The 12,966-nt window shown below is 39.6% G+C and overlaps 2 protein-coding genes across 2 annotated transcripts; one reads left to right on the forward strand and one right to left on the reverse strand.

The window, feature by feature from the left end:
* Positions 1 to 5,482: 5,482 nt before the first annotated feature.
* LOC128739583 (attacin-B-like) lies at positions 5,483 to 6,301 on the reverse strand. Its single transcript, XM_053835078.1, has 2 exons — positions 6,263 to 6,301; positions 5,483 to 6,220 (listed from the first exon to the last, which is right to left on the reverse strand). Exons 1-2 carry the CDS (start codon positions 6,299 to 6,301, stop codon positions 5,483 to 5,485), a joined length of 777 nt encoding a protein of 258 aa, XP_053691053.1.
* A 3,588-nt stretch (positions 6,302 to 9,889) lies between these two features.
* On the forward strand, positions 9,890 to 10,765 carry LOC128743465 (attacin-B-like). The gene is made up of 2 exons (XM_053840056.1): positions 9,890 to 9,972; positions 10,025 to 10,765. The coding sequence occupies exons 1-2, from the start codon at positions 9,910 to 9,912 to the stop codon at positions 10,763 to 10,765; spliced, it is 804 nt and encodes a 267-aa protein (XP_053696031.1). The 5' UTR covers positions 9,890 to 9,909.
* Positions 10,766 to 12,966: the final 2,201 nt, after the last annotated feature.

Here is a 12,966-nt window from a genome sequence, read left to right on the forward strand (position 1 = left end):
ACCCATGTTGCTATTTGATATTTGGGAATGTCGATCATAGATGGTGCTAATGTTCAGGCTAAATGTGAGGTACGATAATTTTTGTTGATTTTTCCTCCAAGAGTTATGTCTGTTTGTCTCTGGTGATAGGCTGGTTCCATCAAATACTATCGTTTCTGGGCAGTTTTGCATATTAATTTCGCTTGTTTGGGGAAAAACGAAGGGGGGGCGAATTGGCCAGGGGGGCACGTTATACACAATTCCCCTAATTCTGTATTTTTTGTTAGAAAAATCTGGCCATCTGTATAGCGAAGAAAAATATCTGTGCAAAAATCTGTCCAATGCAAAACGATGAGAGTGAAAGAGACGGAGAGTCATTTTGCTGACTATTTCCGTCTCTTTCACTCTCATGTAAAAGCTCAAAAATCTGTTTAATCGGTGTAATTGGCGAAAATTTGTATTCTATGCATACAGATTCTGTACAGGTGATTTCTTTCAAATATCTGTAAAACACCGAATAATCTGTGCATGTGGCAACCCTGCATCCATCGCATTTCGTCAGCGCCCGGTCGTACAGCTTACGAGACCGGATCCGAGCCATTGTTTGTTGTTTAAGTCTTTGGTTGGACTTTCTGCTTGTTATAGGTAACACTTGTAACCTTTCCGAGATGGATTCGCCGTACAGCGGTCAGTATTCAGTTTTTTTCGCTAAATCATAATCCATGATGTTGGGATTAGCATTGACTTCTCAAATGACCTTCAATCGCAGCTGACGATCAAGAGTTCCATTCCAATGAGCCTTGAGAGTTTCCTTGTAATTTTCAATCACTCGCGCGTCAGTTCATTTAGTAGAATCAATATATATAGAATGCAAGTGTCGCTGTTTTACTACAGGACTCATTGTGGCAAACATGATGCTAACAATCTGTATCAAGTCTGTGAATCGGGAACTTCATTGTCAAAGTTGCTCATTGTTATTTATCTGTTCTTTATCTGTGCGCTGGTTGGTGCTGTCATCAGTACGCTCATCGCTGTGTTTTCAAGCCAGTGAAATGTTTTTAAACGGTTTTTTTCTTTTCATCCGGATTAAGTAATTGAATCCCACAACTGCGCCCTTTTGCACCGATTTTTTTTTTAGAAATTTACAACAAGCGAAGTTTCCAATCACATTACTTGGCAGCCATATTTGAAATTTTAAACTGGTTGTCAATGTTTGACAATGAGATTCCCCTTTTGATGAATCTCAGGCACACATACATTTGCATATATAATGTAAATACATTATCTGAACATGTGTGATGTTTACCACGCGCACTGCAGCGACACTGGCATTCTATATATATTGATTATACTGATTAATCTGTCAGTCTTGCCAGCTCCCGAGTTAACATTGATGGATTTCGCAGGTGACAATTGTTTTTCTTTTCCTCCTGCATGATGAATATCTCGAAAACACGTTAGCTCTAAACTGCGAAGTAAATTACCGAGTAGAGCTGTCAAACAACATAACGCTGCCAAAAATTTGCATTTACAGGTCACTGGGAGCGCCACTATCGCCAAAATAAAGTGCCCCGAATTTATAAACAGGCCGAAAGCACCCTTCCGTACCCTAATTTCTTAAAAACTAAATCCAGTTTCAATTTAAATTAAATTTTAAGTTCGGTTTCAAGGAACATTTCCAGATCAATTTCTAACTCATTTTAAACCCCGATTTAAAATCCAATTAAAAGTCCATGTTCGACTACTATTCTAATTTAAGTCTAGTTTTAAGTCCAATTCAAAGTTTTACTTTAAGTCCGCTTTCATTTCTAGTTACAAGCAAACTATTGTGTCTAATTTCATTCCCAATTAAAAGGCCTATTTCAAGACCCACCTCCATTTTCCGGCTTCAAGTCCAGTTTTAAGTTTAAACTGAAGTAAAACTTAAAATAATCTAAATTCAAGTACAATATCCAATCTAACTTTAGTCCGATTCCAGGTTTAATTTTATTTTCGATTTCAAATCAAATTGCTAGTTTAGTTCGGTTTCAATTTCAAGTAAAATTTTTCTCTAGTAAAAAGTCTATTTTTAAATCCAAATTCAAGATCAATTTCAAGTCTAATTGGTCTAACTTGGACCAAATTTCATGTCCATATTCAAATCCGGTTACAAGTTCATTTGCAGTTCAAATTGAAAGCAAGCTTCAAGCACAAATTAATCAGTAGGTATTCAATTCCAGCATTGTTTTAAGTCCAATGCAATGTTCAGTTCCATCGTCCATGTATAATTTGAAGTGCGGCTAGCAGCCCAATTTCCGGTTCTACGAAAGTCCAATTTTCAATTCATTTTTGAGTAGAATTGTAAGTTTTGGTTTTTGAATTCTGAAGTTCAATTTTTGACTTCAAACTTTGCCATATGACTTTTGGCTCTTAACATTGTACTTTTGACTTTTAGGGTATGAAATGGGGAATGCAAATGAGGAGCGTCCAATATAGCTCTAGCCAGTGCTGTTAATATTCATCAGCATAACGTTCAAACTTCTGGATTATCAGTCTACCTTGCATTGAAAATCTGCTTGCTTTGATCAAACGTACATAATAACTATATACAGCAAGCATGAACTTCATGCACGAGAATATAGAATAGCAGCGCCCTGTGATATTGTAACAAACTGATATTCACGTTTGAGCAGTGAAAATCAATAAAAAAAATTTATGTTGTTATTTAGCATCTATTGCGGTCAGCTGTTGCACATAAGATTTTTCTTTTCATTTACTGCATTCAAAATTGTTTTTTTTCCTGAAGTGAATATCACCTTCTGGGGTTGAAAATCACTTTTTGCTGTTATATTTTCACGATATATTGAACTTGTATACTATGATGAAAATCACTGTGCAGTTGTACATACGAAACTCAGAGGCATAAAAAACAATGTATGCTAAGAAAAAAGATTTTCTGTTTTGTTTGAAATTCGGTGATAATTAAAGGCCCTGGCTCTAGCTATCCCAAGCCCCTACCTAGCGCCTCCACGTGACCATACCCGGTAATGCTCTATTGAGTAGCCAAGCTAGGAGGTGCGATACTGTGTGGTTCCCGGCTGTCTGATCTCATAATCGAGGTTTTGGGCAGACGGTGGAGCCACACGATCTGGTTAATAGGTAAGCATAATTAAGTTGTTTTAATTATTTTTTTCGTTTTAGCTTATGAAGCCTTTACTGCTATATAGTGAAAACTTTGGCCAATACGAGTGTTAATACTGCACATGGATATTGGATACCTGAAGAAAAATTAAATTAATTATTAGAGGCACTTATGGAAACTAAAAGGACACAACTCTATTCCATTCGAAGGACTGCTGGTGAGATTGTTCTATTTTACCCATATATACCACATTTCATAAATAAACTAGAATCGGGAAGATGGAGGGACTATCAGAGCACTTGTTTGAAGCGGTGGGCCTAGGGAGAGTGAAACAGTCAACTTTCTAGGGTTAATCTTGGCCCGATTAACAACACATCGTGGATAATGAGCGGGCTCTTCTCCCCACCTGCTGGAGTCATTCTGCATTAAGACGGTTTATTCAACGATTGGCTCAGGTGACTTAGCCCTTGGAAGGAGATTCTCTAAATTTCTGGTACGTGTAAGTGATGTTGCTTATCGACCAATTCCCTTTTGGCCCTTCATACAAGAGTTGGGAAGCATGACCAATCGTTGAATATGTTCAACTCTTTTTGACATGATAGGCTCATTGCTATGAACGGATGTTCTGCTAAGGCAGGTGGTAGTACCATATATTCATATATTCATCATATTAACATTGTACTTTTGACTTTTGAATTTAAGCTTTTAATTTGGTTTTTCAGCTTTTATTTTTACCTACAATTCATTTTTGAGTAGAATTGTAAGTTTTGGTTTTTGAATTCTAAAGTTCAATTTTTGACTTCAAACTTTGCCATTTGACTTTTAACTCTTAACATTGTACTTTTTTTGACTGTTGTCTTTCGAGTTTTGACTTTAACATTTCGACTCTTGATTTTGACTTGACATTTGATGATTACTTTTTAGTCTTAAACTTTTGATTTACACTTTTCGATTTTTGGACTATTAATTAAAATATTTACTGGACTTTTGACTTGATTTTTCAGTTTTGTCCCTTTTGACTTTCATTTTAGATATTTTATATTTTTGCCTTTTGAGTACAATTTTGACTTGATTTTGGTTTTTGTTTTTTAACTTTGAATTTCGACTTTCAGCAGCATTTAGCTTTTGACTATTGACTTTCGATTTTAATTTTGACCTTTCATGTTGCCTTTAATTATACTTTTGACGTTTGACTTCTGATTTTTGCTTCTTCACTTTTAACTTCAGATTTTTAACAAGGGACTTTCAAATCTGGACACTGACTTGAATTTTATCGTTTGACATTTGATTATGGCTTTCGACTTTTTACTCTTTGATTGTTGACTTTTAACTGTTCGTTTTAATTGTCTTTTAATTTTTGACATTTTCGTTTTACCTTTTGTTTTTGATGTTCGCTTTTTATAATTTTGTCTTCTGAATTCAAAATTTCGATTTTTGACTTTTGACTTTTTTCTGATTTTTTGTTTTTGTCTTTTGAATTTGGTCGTTTGATTTTTATCTTTTTCATATTGGTGTTTGATTTCCGACAGTTTACTATTAATTTTCGCTTTTGGTTTTTGGCGTTCTTTTATTTAATTTTTTCTTTTGAATTTTTACATTTACATTTCTGGTTTTAGCTTTCAAAAGGTTGCATAATCAACCCTTTTGCATGGCTTATGCGTCCATTTGAAAACTAAAGCCAGATAACTTCTAGTTTTGGGCGATTTAATTTTTGATTTTTATCTCGACTTTAGACTGTTTAGACTTAAGACTTTATTATTTCGAATTTAGAGTTCAAAGCCCAATTTTGACACCGGTTTTAAGTTCAACATCAATTCCCAATCGTCGTATGTTTGAATCTCGGTAGGGACATGCTGTTAGAGTCAATAGGATTGTGGCACTAGCCTCGGAATTGCCCTGTACTCTAGCAGGTGACTGCGAAATCTGTCATATGAAAACAGAAGGACAAGTTTCGATAACGGAATATAGCACCCAGACTTTATGAAATCTAATTTAAGTACAAATTCAAATCCAATTTCAAATCGCAGTTCAAGGCATATTTCATGCTACTACTCATTTTTTAGATTTTACTAAACTCGTCTAGTAACATCGAATCCTTTTGGTGGGGGGGGGCTAAATTTCTCTTCTAGTTTTGTCAATAACACTAAGAAGACGTATGAACTGTACTCCTAATAATACATTTGAAAACCCCTAATGTGAGTTGCAACCAAATATCCTCAAATGTTTTACAATTGTTTGTGAATCCGATAAAAATAAAATGTCATTATCTTACTGTACTCAGCAAAAATATAACTGAAAAAATTACTATTTATCCAATGCAAATTTAACGTTTATTACAAATAGAAACTTTCATACACCTTCCAGCTCTACTGACTCCACTGATTAAAAACGATGCGAAAAACCCACACCGGCGCCGAAGTTGGATTTGCCCCGATTTGGTCCGGCAAGTGATTTATTAACGCTTCCGAATGCATCCAGTGAGCTACCCCGGTTTTGCCACAGATTTGCCTTCCCGGTTGCGAACACGTTTGTTTCTCTTAGCGCTGGTGTCCTATCGAATCCCACCGAAGTTCCGTGCCCTCGGGCATGATTCCAATCCAGTCCGGCACCGTGACTGCCAAAGGACGGACCATTGATGGGTTTGTTGAAGGTTTTAAAAGCGTTACCGTCCAGCCGGTTGGAGTCGGTTTTGAACAAATTCGCTGCACCATCGAGCCGCGTTTGTGATCCTACACCGGGAATGTAGGTCTTGGAGAAGGATGCTCCGTGGTCGTTGAACTGGACTCCCGTTCCAAACTTGTGCATTTCGTTGGTAGGCGTGTGCGTTTTACTGACGGATCCTGATAGATCTAAGCGGTCTCTCTTATTGTTGAACAGGTTAAGATTGCCTTGGGCGCCGATCGTGTTCTGCTGTCCCGGGGTGTGTGAACCGAATACTCCAGCACTATTCAATCCTCTATTGTAGTCAACTCCCAAACTACCCGTTGCCGGTCCACCTCTTGTATTACCGCTTAGACCCACGGATCCGACCACATTTTCATGAGCATTACCAAAACCGTGCTTCGCATGGAGATTGACGTTGTGTCCTCCTTTGAAATCCGGACCCGTTGAACCGGAAAGCTAAAATAGAAAGTTGTTGGTAAATTAAATTACAAAACTAACAGTTTCTACCTGTCCAATGCATCCGTTAGTCGCTGCCATTTGATTTTTTACTTTGTGATTGATTCGATGGAGAAGCTATAACTTCTGTTCTGATTGGACCATTAGACCAATCTTTTATACGAACAGGTGCTACACGACTCACGGGGATTTTACTTGTCGTGTCTTACTAATCATAGTCTTATTTGTTTATAACGTTGGTTGGTTTGTTACAATCTAGCCAACAGAAGAAAAATCCCCGCACCAATGCATCCTCGTCATGACCAGCAGCTGGTTGAAAGCGCAAGATGCAGATGGATTAATTAGCGTCTATTTATATCATTTATAAATAGAATATTTTTGTGAAGCAAAAAGTACCTTTGACCTTTGTGGTGTTATTTGTTATGGTAATAACTATTGATAGTTTTAAATATTTTATTTTATTTTTTAATATTCACTCCTGTCTGCAGTCATTTGGCAATCTTTAATCATATTTAATCAATTTTATTTAACTAATTTCATTGGCGCAAACCAACCACCCGTTGAAAGCCCCATTAAAAAAAGTTGATAAATAAATAATCAATTTTAAACGCAATCCACACGTCTTGCAAATAAAAGTTACGCGTAAATTTCTAAGAAACGTTTTTGTTGAATAACAACTAACAAAGTTCTTAACTTATAAATACCAAATATTACATTTAATTTAATTATTTTTTATTTTTATTTGTTTGGCACTCCGTCATATGACTTGGCTTGATGAACATAATTCCTCCAATTCACTCGGTTGTTGGCTACCTCTTTCCAATTTCTTGAACACCATGTTACTTACCGCCAGATCTCGCTCCACCTGGTCTTACAATCTTGCTGACTGTGTATCTGGTCGTTTTTGACGCAGGACTACGTCTTTGTTTACTATCTGGAACTGGGTAGCACTTTGTGAAAACGAAAATAGAAGTGTAACGTTGGAATTAAAGATTTCAAATGAATAACTACTAAACTACTGAACGAAACTGAACAATTTATATGTCGTTGGAGAGATAAAATGGCCAGCAATTTTATGGAGGGGGCGACAAAGCAATTTTATGGACGGCGTAAGAGGGGGGCTCCTATACAAATGAAACACAAATTTTCTCAAAACTCGAGAACTAATCAAGCAAATGGAACCAAATTAGGCATGCAGGGGCTTAAGGTAGGATTTTTTTCTATGGTGTACTGAGACCCCTTTCTCTTCTAAGAAGGGGGCTCCCATACAAATGAAATACAAATTTCTTCATAAATCTACAACTAAGTAAGCAAATGGAACCAAATTTGGCAAGTGGGGATTTCAGAAGGCAAGAATTTTTTCTATGGTAAATTGAGACCCCTCCCCTTATTAGGAGGGGGGCTCCTATACAAATTACCTAATAATTCGAAAACTAATCAATCAAAAGGAACCAAATTTGGAATGTGTGGGTTTTTTCAGGCAAGAATTTTTTCTATGGTGTACTGAAACCTCTTCCCCTTCTAAGAAGGGGGGCTTCCATACAACTGAAATACAAATTTCTTCATAACTCTAGAACTAATCAAGCAAATGGAACCAAATTGGGCATGTGGGGGTTTTAGAGGGTAGGATTTTTTTCTATGGTGTACTGAGACCCCTTCCTCTTCTAAGAGGGGGGGGCTCCCATACAAATGAAATACAAATTTCTTCATAACTCGATAGCTAATCAAGCAAATGGAAACAAATTTGGCATGTAATGGTTTATGGAGGTATGAATTTATTTTATGATGGTTTGAGACCCCTCACCCCTGTGGTAGGAGGATAAGGACTCTCATACAAAAAAAACAGCGATTTTTGCGTATGTGCCATATTTTCTGCTATGTAACAAGCGGTAAGCTGTGAAAGTAAACTAGTTAAACCTTCTCGGAGCAAAAGACAGTGAATCGAAGCCGGCAACTTTCATGCCTCTTGCCATTCATGTTAAAAGAGAAGGACATTCGAATGGCACGTCATATTTGCGATAAACGTGCTTTAGCTTTAATGTTATTTGTAACCAATGGCCCTTTTAAAGGCCAAAAGCGAGTAAAAGTAAGGTTATTAAAACATGTTAAGCTACGCATAATCATATTCAATACAATAATCTGTGGGCTAGCCATTCATTACTATTTCAACTTTTATGATACACACAAGTGATTTTTAAAAGTAATCTTCTATGTCTCAGTGACTGCAGGCGTTGTACTTATGAACCACCGTCCACGTATTTTCAAAGCCACCATGGCATTCAATGAAGAATTGAATCTGAATATTTCGCTCTTCTCTTTTAAACAATGGCACTCAAAGATTCTTATAAACATATAGTCCTACGTCACCCATTCGTACAACATTTAGGGCTGTATACCTTGTAGTTTTTTCTACCGTTTTCGAAGCAAAAACTATCTTCGCGTGGTAATTGCCCGGCATTCTTGCATCATGTCCAGCCCTTAAATAATGTGGGTCACCGTAGAGTTGCGCGAGTTCATGGGTCCTCCTCTGGCTACATACCATTCTCCTACACGCACAGAAGTTACATTACTTTCTCTGGGTTCAACTGGTCAGCATGTCATTTGTTTTGAATCAATCTATCTTAATTCCAATCTTCTTTGTATCGTCTGGTGATATGACTAAATTTTCGGGAAGGCCGTTCACTTTCATTATTTCGCATAGCTCTTTACGGTCGACGGTACCATACGCAGTTTTGAAAGCGAATAGATGGTGCGTAAACATTTAGTCCGTCGTTGCCGTTTTCTCGCACTAAGCTGTTCAATTGCGAAGCCGGCGGCAGATAATTTGGGAAATCACTTTGTAGGCAGCATTGAGAATGGTGATCGCACGATAGTTCTTGAAATCTAGCTTGTAGGTTTTCTTGTTGATCCGGAAGATAACCCTATTCCTTCACTCCGGCAACTATTCTGTATCCAACATTCGAACAATTACCTGAAATTAAAAAAAAAACTTTTTTCCGATTAAATTCCACTAGAAATTTTATTCACGACAGATACGTATTTCGCCTACAACTTACAGACTTGATCAATGTCTGTTTTCGAAATAGTTACCTTTTTGCACTTCAAATATAGTTAGGCTGAGTTTCCTCATTAATAGGTATTTGAATGATCTGAAGTATTAGTTCGACAAATGTCAAGTAAGTAGAATAAACGTCGGCTTCAATTGGAATAATTTGGGATAACAATTATAAAAATTTCATATTCGAATTATAATTATCAATTTTGGCAGAACTTACCATTTTCTTGGATTTTTGGATAATGAAGTACACACCGGACAGGTCAATAATGAGTAGCAACGTAACGTTTATTAACCGCCGCCCGCCCCGTGTTAACCATTATCACTTATCATGAATCATACGCATCCAGCCAATTCCTGATGCTCGTTGCGAGCATGCACCGTCGTCGTTCGTCGCGGGGATTTTCCTGCTGTTGGTAGGTATACGTACAGAGCAAAGCAATAAAAAAATCAAGAGCAGAGATTAACCCGTCGAGAAATGCAAAATCCCCGCACATAATTACGAATGAAACGAGCCGTGGAGTCTGCGTAGCGGCCCTTCTTATAAAAGGAAATGATCCTCTAATGGTGGAAGTCAGAACAGAGCTCGGCTTCTCCCTCGAATCAACACACAATAATTACTAGCAAGCCCAAAATGATTTGCAAATTTTTTGCCATCACAATCTTGTTGGTTGCTGCAACCGAATGCTTTGGACAGGTAAGAAGAATTTTATTTTCGTTACTTCAATCATTTAAATATTTTCTTCCAGCTTTCCGGTTCGGTGGGTCCCGATTTCAAAGGAGGACACAACGTCAATCTCAATGGAAAACACGGTTTCGGTAATGCTCACGAAAACGTGGTCGGATCCGTGGGTCTAAGCGGTAATACAAGAGGTGGTCCAGCAACGGGTAGTTTGGGAGTTGACTACAACAGAGGATTGAATAGTGCTGGAGTTTTCGGTTCACACACTCCGGGACAGCAGAACACGATCGGTGCTCATGGCAATCTGAATCTGTTAAACACTAACAGAGACCGTTTGGATCTGACCGGATCTGTCAGTAAAACTCACACACCCACCCACGACATACATAAGTTAGGAACGGGACTCCAGTTCAACGACCACGGAGCTTCCTTCAGCAAGAGTAACATTCCCGGCGTTGGCTCGCAAACGCGGCTCGATGGTACAGCGAATTTGTTCAAAACGGGCACCAACCGGCTGGATGCTAACGCTTTCAAAACGTTCAACAAACCCATCAATGGTCCATCCTTTGGCAGCCACGGCGGCGGACTGGACTGGAACAATGCTCGAGGACACGGAGCTTCGGTTGGATTCGATAGGACACCTGCGCTAAGAGAAACAAATGTGTTCGCAACCGGGAAGGCAAATCTGTGGCAAAACCATCGTGGCACCTCACTGGACGCATTTGGCAACGTCAATAGGGCTCTTTCCGGGCCGAATCACGGTAAAACCAATTTTGGCGCGGGGTTAGGTCTTTCGCATCGTTTTTAACGTACCTACGTGAGTCGAGGTGTATTGCCGAGGTGTATAAAAGTTCCTACTATTGTTAAATATTAAATAATCATTCGCTAATCATCAACCAAAGTAGTTTTGTTATTTGAGTGTTACTCATATGAGATAGACGCGAGGTAGAAACTTGGGTCTTTCTTTACGAGTAGGGAAATCTGCTAAGCACCTGAGAAGATACAGTACTATTAAACACCTGATAAGACAACTCAGGGAGTGGGGCTTAGGTATCCCGACCCCCCTAATGAGGCGTGAGTATCCCGACCCACTAAAACCCTACTCGAGTCTCCAGCCTCAATCCTCCCTGACACCACCTTGTCGGTATTACTTCAGGAAGGGGCTATTGTGCTTAACGCACTCTCTTAGCTAACTACTGGACTATGGTAGTTAGACTGTTTATTCGCCGTTGGTCGGCTCTCCAGCGGTTTTGTAGCTCAAGTACAACCTCGGTAGCAGCCGCATTGACTGCTCCCCAGACGTCCGAGCTGGAACACATCCTTTGGACTAAGTTATTCAGAGTAGTGTCTTGTCCGCACACTGCCATCATGTTGCTTCCCGCGCCCGCGAAGCGAGGGCATATGAAGAAAGCATGTTCTGCAGTTTCCTCTACTTCCACGCCGTGGCACCTGTTGACCCACCCGGATAGTTCCGGGATAATTCAATATGTCCACCGGCCTTTTGTGGAATCAGACCATGCCCGCTGCCATGTGGTCATCGAGGCCGATCTTGTGGTACTCCGTAACCGTATGCCTCTTCTAGTTCCATGTTGGTTGAAGCACTCTACGTCCTTGGTACCTTACGCCAATGACCACACCGGCCTGCCATACCTAAGTATGGACTGGACCACGTTGGCTAAAAGCCTTCGCTTGCTGCCATATACCGCAGATCCAGATTAGACATCATACGAGACAATGCCGAAATAGCTGTGAAAGCCTTCTTGCAGGCATAGTCGCCGTGGCTCCCGAACTTGAGCTTGTCGTCGACCATGAATCCTAGGAGTTTTTAGGACCGTGTTGACGAAATAGTGCAGTCCCCGACGCTGACAATTGCTTGCTGCACCGACTTGCGGTTGTTCACCACGATAACCTCCGTTTTAGGATGCACTAGGTCCAGTTTCCTGGAGTGCATCCAATCTTCGACAATGCTTATAGAGTGGGCAGCCGTTAACTCAACCTGTCTGATAGATTCACCGTAGACTACCAAGATAATGTTGTCCGCAAAGCCGACAATCACAACTCCTACCGGGAACTTTAGCTTCAATACCTCGTCATACATGACGTTCCACAACACCGGGCCCAGTATGGAACCTTGCGGAACCCCTGCGGTGATTGGAACGCACTTCTGACCCTCCTCCGTGTCGTAGCATAGCACACGATTCTGGAAATTATTTTCCACAATCCTATACATCGACATCGGCACTTGGACGTTCCGAAGCGAGTTGGCTATGGAGTCCCAGCTAGCGCCATTAAACGCATTTCTCACGTCGAACTCGACAACTGCGCAATAGCGGATACCTGTCCTCTTGCGCTGGATTGCCAGCTCGGCTGTCTTATAGTGACATACAAGATGCCATCCACCGTAGATTTGCCTATTCGAAAGCCGAATTGGTTCCTTGACAGACCGTTTGTACCCTTTGTGTACTGTACGAGTCTGTTAAGGATAACCCTTTACAGCACATTGCCGGCAGTATCGAGCAGACTGATCGGCCTATATGACGAGGGGACACCCGGAGGTTTTCCCGGCTTCGGCAATAGGACCAGGTTCTGTCGTTTCCATCTGTCCGGGAAGTGGCCATCTTCCAGGCATCTACTCATTAGAAACTTGGGTCTGACTTAAGTCGTTCGCCGTATGTTTGAATCTTTCCTTTTCTTTTTATGTAAATTCATGGCTAAACTGTAATATATTTAGAGCGTCATTGGATACGTGGCATTTTACAAATGTTCAACGGCTTGTTTCACAAATTTATAATTTGCTATATTCTTAACAAATGCCTTAAAAATATCATTTTTAAGAATTTGCACATCACTTGTATCAACTGCTTGTTTTCAGAGTTTCCAGTTTCCCTAATTAAACCACTGCATACTGCAGTGCAGGAACTTTCTCAAAATATATAACAGTAATTAGGCGCGCAACTTTTGGTTAAACAAAAACAATAAAGAATTAATCTGCGTTAACATTTACAACAT

The sequence above is a fragment of the Sabethes cyaneus genome, chromosome 3 (genome assembly GCF_943734655.1).
Source record: "Sabethes cyaneus chromosome 3, idSabCyanKW18_F2, whole genome shotgun sequence".
In the NCBI taxonomy this organism is placed as follows: domain Eukaryota; kingdom Metazoa; phylum Arthropoda; class Insecta; order Diptera; family Culicidae; genus Sabethes; species Sabethes cyaneus.

What these genes read in the sequence shown, in the direction of transcription:
- LOC128739583 (XM_053835078.1), bottom strand. Translation starts at nt 6,301, where the DNA reads ATGGCAGCGACTAACGGATGCATTGGACAGGTAGAAACT. An exon ending in GCATTGGACAGGTAGAAACT is followed by an intron (nt 6,221 to 6,262) that starts GTTAGTTTTGTA and finishes TTTCTATTTTAG; the next exon opens with CTTTCCGGTTCAACGGGTCC.
- LOC128743465 (XM_053840056.1), top strand. Translation starts at nt 9,910, where the DNA reads ATGATTTGCAAATTTTTTGCCATCACAATCTTGTTGGTTGCTGCAACC. An exon ending in CAACCGAATGCTTTGGACAG is followed by an intron (nt 9,973 to 10,024) that starts GTAAGAAGAATT and finishes ATTTTCTTCCAG; the next exon opens with CTTTCCGGTTCGGTGGGTCC.